The 12,419-nt window shown below is 37.1% G+C and overlaps 1 protein-coding gene across 1 annotated transcript; it reads left to right on the top strand.

The window, feature by feature from the left end:
• Nucleotides 1-3,052: 3,052 nt before the first annotated feature.
• Nucleotides 3,053-5,577, top strand: LOC121511841 (C-C motif chemokine 25-like). Its single transcript, XM_041790667.1, has 5 exons — nt 3,053-3,106; nt 3,467-3,555; nt 4,548-4,665; nt 4,890-5,010; nt 5,129-5,577. Exons 2-4 carry the CDS (start codon nt 3,492-3,494, stop codon nt 5,008-5,010), a joined length of 303 nt encoding a protein of 100 aa, XP_041646601.1. The 5' UTR covers nt 3,053-3,106; nt 3,467-3,491; the 3' UTR covers nt 5,129-5,577.
• Nucleotides 5,578-12,419: the final 6,842 nt, after the last annotated feature.

Below are 12,419 nucleotides of genomic sequence, written 5' to 3'. Positions count from 1 at the left end.
AAGTAAAATTCAGCGTTTCTCATCCTAGAATTGTTTTCTTGGCAGAGGCAAAGTGAGTTTTGAAACTTTTCAAGTAATCAAAATACTACAAACAAAATCTGAAAGGGCTAGGTTTAAAAGAAGAGGTTTCTGTCCAGCAAACATTAAAAGAGGCAATTTCTCTGAGAGAAAACTACCCCAAGTGGTTTTTGCAACATGACTTAATGACTTGTGTTTGGTTCTAAGTATCACTAGTAAGAATTCCCATGATGGGATTGAGGGTTATTTGGGGTTAAATAGCCCAGACGCCCCCACATTTCCCTCCTACTGCCAGCTCATTGCCTGTAACATAAACAGACTTGAAGGTTTGCAGACAGAAAGCTTGCAAACTAAAGTAATTTTTCATTCTATGCACTTAAAAAGTACATGAAACCTAATCACACCCCTGTTCAACCTTTGTTTATGTTTGTATCTTGTATCTTGTGAAAGTCTAAGTTTTTTAATTTTTAGGGATCCCGGTAATCAAATTAAAAGGTGTAACTTTACAGGTGTGCAGGAAAAGAATGACCCACGATTTTCCACAAGCACAGATTTTACAAACACTACAATGCATCATGAAGGGCTTATCAACAGCAGGCAGCTTTCTTTGGGAGTACGACTTCAGGCAAGGGAGGCCAACAAATATGATGCAGATGTTGATAACTGCAGCACAACAGTCCAGTTCATTAGATGTCATAACACTTAACAGACACACTATAAACCTATTTTGGAAAGTTGTTACACATCTGCAGCGCTGTTAGATGAGAGAGATTATCGAATTTACAAGAGCTGAGGAAATGTGATGAAGAACAATGGAATTTTTAAATGAGATCAATAAAGAATCCCATATTTGAGTGGGTTTGTGACCATGAAATGGGACATTTCATGACAGAACACAGGGGTGATTATTGAGTCTGGGCAAAAATTATTCTCCAATCATTGATAGGAGAGTCAAATGGGGACTTTATTTTTGTTCAAGTGTTCATTGTAGTACAAACCTCGATTCAAAAAAGTTAGCAGAATTCAAGCCACAGCAGAAACAAACACAAGTTTGTTCATGGGAGGAGAAAGGAAAAAGAAAATGTGGAAATCTATATAAACATAAAAGGAAAAATACCAAAACAAACACATCATGAAATATGCTAATCTGTTTCATTAAGATGATTGTGTTGTTTTGTTGTTTTGTTGTTTTGTCTTGTTTTCCTATGCCTTTCTGTTCTTATCTTTCTGTTTTATTTATGTTTGGTTTTTTTTGTTTGTATCTCTACTAATTGTTTTTCTTCCCTAACCCTCAACTTTTAATGTGTATTATCTATTATTTTGTAAATAAATGCCATTGATTAAATAAATAAGTAAATAAATAAATAAAATGTACTTAAAAGTAAAATTACTGGTCTTTAAATCTACTCAAGTAGAAGTAAAAAGTAGCTACTAAGGAGTTGTACAGTGAAATATAATCTTACTGGCAAGAAAAACAAGAGAACAGATCTCCAACTAGGTTGTCGAGTTAAGTCACATTTAAAGTAAAATACACAGCAAACCTGACAGAGTTGATTAAACCAATAGAGTTTTATGTAACACTTTACTGGTCCACTACATATAGTTAAACTACACTGATGAGAGTGTTATTTTTCAACATAACAGAGCTAAAAAAAAAAAACTAAAACTAAAACTAACTAAATAACTTAAACTAAAATTCAAAAATCATTTTAGTTAACTGAAACTAAATTAAAATTAACAATTACCTAAAAAGACAAAAACAAACTAAAATTTTACACTGTGCTTTCAAAATGAACTAAAACAAAATAAAAATAGAGACAAAATATCCTTAGTTTTAGTTTTTAACACAACCAGACTGATTGGCACCTACATCTAAGCCTGGAGCATGCAAAATTGCTTGAATTGATTGGTTAAGACTTCATACAGTGGTGGTTTTATGTCTGGAGTTGTATTCAAACATCATCTTTAAATAAATAACATGATAAGTGAAGAGTAGTCTGTTTGAATATATTTTTAAAAATATATGATGTCCACTCAGCCCTGACATGCATCTGAAAAAAACTAAAACTAACACTAAAACTAATAAAAACTAAACTAAACTGACAAACCAGCAGTCAAAACTAATAAAAACTAAACTAAACCGACAAACCAGCAGTCAAAACTAATAAAAACTAAACTAAACCGACAAACCAGCAGTCAAAACTAATAAAAACTAAACTGAATTTGAACGCAAAAGTGAAAACGAAATAAAATAAAAACTAACGAAAAATCTAAAATAACCTTGAGTGGTATACATAGAAAAGTGTAATTCAAGCATGTGCATGATGACAATAAAAATCTACATACAATTAGAAGTATTCATTTTTCTTTAGTGACTTTAGTGAAATAATGTACGCTTTGTAGAGCAGTGAAACAAGAGTTACAGTTAGAGACTGTTCCTGCTGTCGTAGCAAACTAAGGACATTTTAAGACTGAGCTTGTCAGCTCTCAGGCCCCATACCAGGCTGTGTACCTGAGCAGTTTCCTACATGGCCTGCTGACAAGCAGCACCTCTGACATGACCCTCTCTACAGTAGTTGAGCAATGAATTTCTACTGTTGACCCTCTAGCTGTGAGGCCAAAACGATGAAAAATGTGACTGTTTTAGCTGCTCTTGAAGTGAATTTCTGTTTGTCGTGACCTTTGTCATCAGGGTGAAGAAACATTTCATTCCAAGGACTACTTAATAAAATCATTTTTGGAATATTATTTTAAAGTCTCATTGTCTCTCTTTTATACCTCAGTTAGTTCAGGATCTTACAGAAGAATCCCAGAAAGGTGAAGTCCACATGTTGCGGTTATATCACATGCACTTGGGTGGTATTAACACACGAGTGTGAAAAGGGTGGGAGGTAGTTCAGTGATCAAGTTGCACTCCTACTGAGCAGTTGTAAACCTCTGGTGTTGGCAGACGGAAGAGGTGTGGTAAAAGAGAAAGTTTGAGAGGAGGGAGGGCAGATTGGAGACATAAGAGCGCAGAATCACCTTGAGCTGCAGTGGACAGAAGTTTTCCCTCCCAAGCATCTTGCGAAATACTGGATGAGAGAAGGTATGTTTCTCTGCAGGCTGCTGAAGCCATTTATTTATGTTAGTCTTTGTGCTTATGTAAAACTGATTTTGCAAGCATTTAATGTGGTGCGAGATTTTCGCTTTTCAGAGATAAATGCATGATGGGAAGAAAAAAACACTTGGTTTAGTGTAAAACAACACCCAAAGCCTTTGAGATGAGACAGCTGCACACAGCTGGAAACCAGACAAGATGATTTTAATCAGGGGACAACTTTCACAATAGGGCACATGGAGGAGTTTGTGATGGAAAATCTCCCTTGTAAGGAGGGGGAGTGGGAAACTGTCTCAGATTTTTCACTCATGCTCTGCTCTTTGATTGAGTCTTACTGTTTCTTTGCAGCGAGGCGGTAAAAACAGCAGCAGACATGAAATTCCAAGCTCTTTTCTTTCTTCTGCTCCTCACCTGCATGTACCTGAGTGTGGCACAAGGTAAGAGGAAGCAGCAGGCTATTCTTATGACTGACTCTTTTAGCAAAATGCATGGAGATTGTTTATAAAATTTTTGCTTTAAAGTTTAATGATGTAAAGGCAGCTGATTCAGCATTTCACTTTTGAGCCTTACACCTTAAGAGAACCACATGGTTTAAATAAAAGATCTAATGTATGTGAGTGAGAGAAGTAGAAAGGTCTCAGTTTGTCCACATTAAGTAAAAATGTGCTCCAGCTGTATTTCGCAATCCACATTCCTTTTGCATTGCTGCTTAATCCGTTGTTTCAATGAGGTGAATTATTCTGGTCAAAACCACAACACTTAAATCTGTCTAAGAATGGTATTATAGACCACTTAGGTTTAGTGACATTGTGACATGTTTAATTAATTTGATGTTAATGCTAATTGAAGTAATGAACACTCTTCATGAAGCAAACTACAGGTCACTTTTCAGACTTAGGACTGGTGGACAGTGAAGTGAAGTTGACACTTTCTTCATCAGCATAGAAGCTGGCTGCTGTGATTTATTATTTCATATAAAAAAGAGGAAAAGAGTGTCAAACTGCTATCAACATTTATATAAGAGATTTCTGTTTTATATCACTACATTTACATATCTATGCTTACAATTAAGCAATCATTACAGATCTTTTCTTTCTTTCTTTCTTTACCATGTTTTTTTTGTTGTTGTTGTTTTTGATATAAATTTGATATTGAAGGGCATTAGATTTAGGTGGCTGTGATTTTCAGGACCATGATTATGATTTTCCAGATAACTTTGACAACCCAGTTTGGAAATATTTGTTGAATTCAAGGCAAAAGGTAGCTAATCCCCCCACCACAATCCTTAGATGCATCTAGTGACAATGTATATGCAATTTTATAAACTGAAAGAAAGTTGTTGCAACTTTTTTGTTTTTCTTTGCACTTTTCTTGCACTACATAATGTTTATGCAAGGTTTACCCTCCTGTGTCTTTTCTCTCCCTCCAGGCTCTTATGGTAATTGCTGCCTTGGCTATGTCACCAGACTGCAATCCCGAGCAAAGAGGAACATCGAAAGCTACAGGATGCAGGAAACAGACGGGGATTGCAACCTCAGAGCTGTTGTGTGAGTAACAAATCTCACATCCGGCACTCTTGGCCCTCAGCTACCTTTTTGTTTTCCAGCAAATAACATCCTAATAATTTGGCAAAGCTGATGGAAAAAGAAACAAACCACACACTCAGGAAGTTTTTGATCCTAGGCATTTTTTTAAAGTGTGCTTGTGTCTTTGATTACTTATAAAAACTAAACTTCTGGCTGGGTAACATGTACTGTTTAATAATGTGCAGGTTTATGCTAAAGAAGAGGGCCAGGCAGACCAGACAGACAACTGTTTGTGCCAATCCAAACAAAAAATGGGTGCGGGATCTGGTAAAGTTTGTGGACCAGAAAATGACTGCTCGGAGTTAGGTAAGTCAGTAACATAGACGTCATGAATATTGCACCATCGCTCTAAAACAAAAGCATAATTTAAAACATAACAGAAATACCCAGAGGATGAATACTAAAAAAACTTTATTCTTTCCAGACCACCAAAAGAAGAAAAAGGAAACAAATGAGGCTGTCAGCAGTCATCTATCAACTTTAACCAGATGGATCATGTTTCAGCACATCTGCTCTTCCCTGTAGCTGAATGTGAATGTAAAGAAACACAGTTCACTTTTAGACAAACAGCATGTTCACAATGTTTTTAGCCAGTGTAGAGAAAATCCATATATATGAGCCAGTGTTATGTTACTGTTCGCTGCTCTGATTTATAGAGCCTGCTAATAATGAGCCACTACTTGGCAGCTTTCAAATGTATTTCTAGTCTGTTTGTGTGCATGTGTAAAAGAGTGTGTGACATATGAAAGAAACATCTTTGGAGACAGAATGACTCTTTTTTTATATAATGACAGATTTCATATTTTTATATTCACACTGTGTAATTGTTCTTTATGCATTTTTCCATTTTAAATAAAGGAGCAAAATAAATCAGTTTGAAGAGTGGAGAATTAATGAAAGTGGCACAATCCACAGCTGACATTTTCACCTGATATCCATTAAACAAAGCTGGATTATCATAAATCCCATAATCTCATATTCAAGTTTAAAGCCCCACCACTGGTTTACATTGATTTGGCTGACACCGACCTTACAGTTGAACTTAAGGGCATTAAAAAGAACTATATGGGAACATTCTTGCAGCTGATTGTCTTGTCTGAGTTATCAGCATTCATTTCATTCTGTTTCACAACCATTAAAAAACTCCTTACAGGGGCTTCAATTTGGTTTCAATTTGAGACATAATTGGCAGCATTAGCCACCTGTCTACACTTTAAAACTTGCCTACAGGCAAGTTAGATTGCATAGTTAGTTTCAAACAGCACAGTGATAAAGTCAAGGCACCCACAAACCAGCCAAATGAAGATGGATTTCAGCTATGGCAGGTAGTGCAGTGACTCCACCTAGCCATTTTTGCAGCTTGAATCTATCTGTGATGTATCCCATGCTTTCTTAACTGGGCTTAGCTGTTAGCAGTGAGGCTGTGTCTTGCATCGACAGGGTGCATTGATTTTACCCCCAAATAAATGCAGTGTGCTAGATTCGTGCCCACTTTATATCAGACCACAAACTTTGTTGGACAATTTGTGTTTTCTTCTGGGTGGATGAGAAAAAGATACTTTAAAATTGTTGGCACAGTTCTCATTTACATTTCAAAGGATTGCAGATGTAGTAAAAACAAAATTTATCATGCCCCAGTTGACCATAATCATATAAAATGTTATTTCCAGTGAAAATTCCAAGACAGTCTGGCTGCAGACCATTCATCTGAGCTGCCATACATCTCAGAACAGAAGTACACGCTAAAACTTTAGAAATAAAATCAGATAAACTTCCACATGGGGTTAGGGTAAAGGTGTTTGCACACTGCGTCTGTTGTTAATGGATGCATTCTTTTCGGATCACTCGTACATCACAGCTGTACCAAGTTGGAGAAATGGAGAGCAACTTTTTAATTCAGTCTCTGTTAGGTGGCAATGAGAACAAACTTCTGTCCTTATCTGTTATACTTCCATGGTTGGTATCCACATACACAGGTAAATCACAGTGTTTAAAGTGAGCTTTCTGTTTGACAGAGGGAGAGAAAAAGGGAGAGACAGAGGCAGCAGGTGCTGTTTTGAATCGTCAATCACCCAAATGTCTTGGACTGATGGGAAAATTTTCATAAAATTAAACTTGTACTGAATAAATAATGACAGATGAAGTTTCAGCATCAGTGTGCAAACGTCTTTAGAACATGAGATCAATTTTCTTTTGAACATGTGGAAAATTTTGGACAAATAAAAGGGACTTGGTGTGCAAAGACCTTAAGGATAAAGGAAAGAGTCAGGATACCAAAAGTTAAAAGCCTGAAGTAAGTTTCTGTGGTCTGCGTCACCGATAACCTGCCAGCTCCCTACAGTTCAACAAGTTTCACTTTCTAAAGTCATTCCTGCTCTTTATGAAGACTGAAGTAATCCCCACATTTCCATGGTTCTTTTCATTCTTTAAACAGATTAAAAAGATTAAAAGAAACTCTTATGGAGTGTCAGCAGTGTGTAAGTTATGTTTCTGTAGTGTTCCCCTCTTTCTGTTTCTCTGGGTTTTTTTCCTTGATGAGCTGCAGTGAAGGGTCACTGACCAAAAGAGGACATTTTGTATCAAAGGAATGTGAACCAGGAAGATATCCGATTGATGCAATGAAGTCAGACAGCTGAAGCCACAAATGAAAGTCACTTTGACTTTATTTCTAAACAGGATGAGGTCTTTGGGTTTTAATCCTCATAATGCACACTGAAATTTTCCCAGAAAGCTATCACTTCAAATAAAAAAAAAAGAAGTTAAAACAGTCCTTCAACAAAGTGTATGTGTACCTAACTATTGTTCTGTACCAGGCACCAAAAAGTAAATATATCATTTTAGCTCTCTGCAAATTAAATTGCTGGACCCCTGCCACCCCATGGTTTCTCCAAAAACAACACAAGGGCCTCAGATTACACTGTTTTGTCTGCAGAAATGGATGGGTAGCCATGACATGGATATACCACCAGAACAGCCGTTCTCCATTACAAACCACAGCTCCAAAAAGTTGGAACATTGTGTAAAATGTGAATAAAACATAATACAGTGAGTGAAAATTCTTCTAACTTATATTCAGTTCAATACAACACAAAGACAAGACGTGCATGTTTAAACAGATCAACTTCATCATTGCTATTATGTGGGGGACTTAAAGGCCCTGAAATGCTCCATCATTCACTATTAATGATGCCATGAGGCCCTTCACTTTGTGAAAGAATGCAAATGGTTCAACAGTTTATGCACAGTTGTCATTAGTATGCAATTAAAAGAAATTTAGAGAGGCCAAAAATTAATACTGAATGCTAAAAGCCATAAATCAATACCATCCAGATTCTGAATGATTTCAGAGCCCAGTAAAGGTGGTGGCACTTCACAAGCTCATGTGAGATGACTGACCACCTGAAACTACAAAAGGGTTCTGTTTCAGACGAGCCCACATCTGGGATTGTTTTTGAAAATAATGGCTGTTGAGGCTAAGAGGAAAAGGATCATACAGATTATTGTAAGGATCAGAAGCCAGCATCTGCTAGAGTCTGGGGGTGTATTAGGGGCCATGGTATAGGCACATCTGTGAAGGCACCATTAATAATGACAGATACACAAGGATTTGGGGAAACATGTTTTTCTATCCAGACCACACCTTCTTCAGGAACTGCTTCCTGCCTATTTCAGCAGACAATGCCAAACCACAGTTTGCATTAGCTACAACAGCATGGCTGTAAAGGAGTGCTGGTACAAGACCGGCCTGCATAAATCCCACATTTGTCTCCCATTATAAATGTATGACTCACTATGAAACTCATAATACCATGACAGAAAGCCAACACTGTTGCGCAACTTAAGTTTTGTATCAAGCAAAAATAAGACAGAATTCCACATTCAGAACTTCAGTATCTATTGTCTTTACACAGCTAAACCTGCACACTCAAATCACCACTGTCAGAGTTAATACCGACACTTCTACAGAGCAGATATAGGTCCACACCACAGAGTGCTGACTGGACTCTTTTTAGAGAACTGGTACCTTAACACTAGTTAATTGTCATGAATGATTCCTTTTGGAGTTAAAATGTATTCTTCTTGACACTAACCAGTGTTAGTTTAGCTTAACACTTCTTTCTAGTGTTAGAAATATACTCTCTCATTGGATCATTTTAAACTACCAAAGTGTTATCCTCAATTAATACTGTAAGGTGTAAATATTTATGGAATTATGGAATTAATTATAGGAAAAAAATGCTAAAATAAAGATTTTAACACAACAGTGTTACTTACTTTCAGTTTAGGTGAACATTTGAAGTTTTTGGATTACTTTGCAATGACCTTTTCATGATCACTAGTGAGTGACATTCTGAACTGAACACCTGTGGCAAAGACAGGTGTTTTCTGGTATGGATGAAACAAAGAGTCAGGGGACACCCTTTGATGAGTATTTTCACACCACCCTTTCTATAGACCACCCCATTTCACAAGCAGGAAGTCACTAACTCAGTAGATAACTTTACTTATGGTGCAGAAGTGTCTAACTTAAAAAAAAAATCCATGAGAAACATGAGCAAAAAAAAAACTCAGCAGTGATCACTATACAACAGGCAACACCTAGACACATCTAAAAACTTTGCACAAAGGCATGATGGGTAAACTCTGCCCCTAGATTGGAAATGGCAGCAGAGCTTGATTAACTCTGAATGCATTAACAGTGTACAATAACTCCAACACTGAATGCTATTTAACTCAGAACAGAGTTAAAATTACACTTTGGGTGTAAAAATCAACTCTGAAATGTCTAACAGGTTTTGCTGTGCAGTCCCCAGATGCCCTCAAAGTGCTGCTTGTAGTAAAAGTTATATAAAACACTGGTAAACAGGCTGTCCCAACTTTTTGGGATAGTGTTGAAGGCTTCAAAGTTAGTGTCCATGTATATTTAAAAAATATTAGTAATAAACAACAGTGTCAATGTTTACTATCTTGGTTTGTCCTTTATTCAGTTTAATATTGGTTTAGAAGTATTTGAAATCACGGTCTTTTTTTCACACAGTTTATATAGTGCCCCAACTTTTAATTAGGGCTTTGAAAAAAAACACCCTTTGACCACAATATAAACTGAAACAATAAAGGTGGTGGAAACAGATTTTCACACTAGGCTGACTTATAAGAGGCCTGATAGTTATATAACATTCAGGAGCTGTTGATTTTGTATGAAGAGGATATACAGTATATCGGAGAGTACATAAATCAGTAAAGTAGGGGCTTTTTGGGGTCCCTGCTTCCCATTTTCCATGGTTGATAATCCTGAAGTTCATGGAAACTGAGCCGGTAGTTAACACTCTTCTACCACTTTATCAGAGATGTCACCTTCTTCCTGGAGCTGGATGAACTGATTGTGAAATGTTGACGACGTTATCAGTGAGTTCAGGAGATCATAGGGGTAAAGACATGGAAACCACAGTGTCTCCAGTTCAATTCCCATCAGGGACTTTTGTTTGCACATCACTTATTGCTTTTTCTGATTTATTTGTTTTTATTTTGTGCTATTAAAGCCACTGTAAGGAGTTTTTTACTAGTTACGAAACTGTCTCAAATAAATCATAAGTAAACAAAAAGTAAACAAGCCCCTCATTAACAAATAGTTCAATCAGGAGAGACCAGTGACTGATTTAAAGATAACACTTTATTTTACATGTGAGATAATGAATATTATTTATTAACATAGATGTGACATTGAATTATTGTCAGAGTCTCTTTGGGGCTTGAACTCCACAAGGACATAGTGTGATTGAAGGGTGTCTGCCCTGAGCAGCGGGAAGGTCTATCCCCCTGTGGAGTCCAGACACTGGTGGTGGTGGTGATGGCTGAAGAAGTCATCTTAGTCCATAGGGACTAAGGGTCCCTCGGAACCACACCATGAATGAACTGATGGGGGAGAAAGCCAGATTTAAAAGTGGCAGCAAAGATTTGCCAGGCCAGCAGAGAGGAAGTGGAGCAGTGGTGCGACCAGGTGAAGTGCACTACTGATTCTGATGTGACAGAGGGCAAAAGGAGGGAGTGTATGAAATAGTGCAGGCATAAGCTACTAAATCCAGAGAATATGGTCTTCCTAACTGACCTTATGCTAAGCTTCATTTGGTGCCTGAATCTGCTGCTGCTGATATCAGATGAAGTGTTTCATGGCACAATGCCAAAACATCCTTTGGGTTTTCTTTTTTGTTTTCATCTTTTCTTCTTTTTCTTAAAAAATTCCATGGAAAGAGGTTCCCGATGGGGGATAAAGTTGACTTAGACAGAAAAAAAGATGAGACTTCTGGGTGAAAAACACTATCAGCTACATGTGCAGGACAAAACCAGACCTACTTTATCTACATGGATGTCAAATTCAGACTCAAACCAAAAGTTCCTCACAGGAGGTTTGAGAACAGGCATTAGAACAAATACTACAAATATTATTTTTGAGAAGTGAAAGCAGTGGTGCGTATTGAGCAAACTTTTTAACTGTAAAATCAAGATACTTAACATTTTATGCAGGAAATGCCATAAGACCTGTGCTCACACACATCTTGGGGCAGCTGCTTATATAACTTTATTACAAGCAAGAAACTAGAGAAAAATGTTTGTGCAGAGATGTAACACTTGTGTTTTGTTTTTCTGAGGAACTGTTGGAGTCATTTCACAGCAATCTGCAATTTATCCAAATGATCTGTTGATAAAGCAGGTCAACTTTATTTATTCTTTGTCGCAATCTCTTGTAAGACAATGGCTGACATCAATGGCACATTCAAAAGTCAAGAATTTCTTAAGTGTGCTACAGTCATTGAACTCATTTATTTGATTGGTTTTTATTAAGATGTGCTGGAGAGATTCGGGGAACAGCAGAACTCTGACCCACTCACACCACTGAAACACCCACGGTTCGTTGGTCAGAATAGATTCACTTTCATTTGTACGTTTTCCCTAATCTAGAAAAAATAAAGTGAGGATAAAAAGTCCCAGACTGTATGCTTTGTCCTTCAGATCATTTAGAAACCAAAATTGTTTGACTTTGGGGAATTTATGCGCAAGATAGGCCCCTTGTTTGACATGTACTACACTATCAATGATCCTTAAAGCTTGGAATCGTAAGAACTTTGTCTGGCAGGATGCTACTTTCACCACTTTGAGTGGGTTAAGATGTATTTGCATTCTTCAGCGCTGGAGTCATTCTTGTCTATAGGAAAGAAAACAGACCACTACAGAAAACATACCATGTCACTTTTTATGGCTGTTAGTTCCAGTTGACCTTATTTTCCACACCATGAAGCTGTTACAAAGAACTAATGAGTCTAAAGATGACCCTCTTATTTTGTTCACATCATTAGTGTGAATACAATGATTGGACTAACGAGGAAAGATGATAAACTGTGACTGACTGACGATCTGAATGAATTTCTCTCCCTCTCACCTCTGGCTCGCTGACAGAAAGGTTTACGTAAGTCTTTAGAAAAAATACCGTTTATCAGGGACAGTTAATCACACAGACGTGTTCGGTCTCGCTTCATTTGTGTCCCATTTAAAAACATTTATGCTTCGTTTCTGCTCTGTCTCTGCAGCATTACATTGTATGCAACATCAGTTCTGAAAAAAGAAAAATGTATGAGCAGCTGTTCATACACTTAAATGTGAATAAAGGACTAAAATAAGCAGGTTCAAAATGAACAAATTCAGTTTCACCTATTTTGTAG

This window comes from Cheilinus undulatus, linkage group 7 (assembly GCF_018320785.1).
Source record: "Cheilinus undulatus linkage group 7, ASM1832078v1, whole genome shotgun sequence".
Taxonomy (NCBI): domain Eukaryota; kingdom Metazoa; phylum Chordata; class Actinopteri; order Labriformes; family Labridae; genus Cheilinus; species Cheilinus undulatus.
This window is presented reverse-complemented; position numbering and strand designations above follow the sequence as displayed.

Coding starts and splice junctions, on each gene's coding strand:
- LOC121511841 (XM_041790667.1), top strand. CDS start 3,492: ATGAAATTCCAAGCTCTTTTCTTTCTTCTGCTCCTCACCTGCATGTAC. Junction 3,556..4,547: donor GTACCTGAGTGTGGCACAAG/GTAAGAGGAAGC, acceptor CTCTCCCTCCAG/GCTCTTATGGTAATTGCTGC. Junction 4,666..4,889: donor TGCAACCTCAGAGCTGTTGT/GTGAGTAACAAA, acceptor AATAATGTGCAG/GTTTATGCTAAAGAAGAGGG.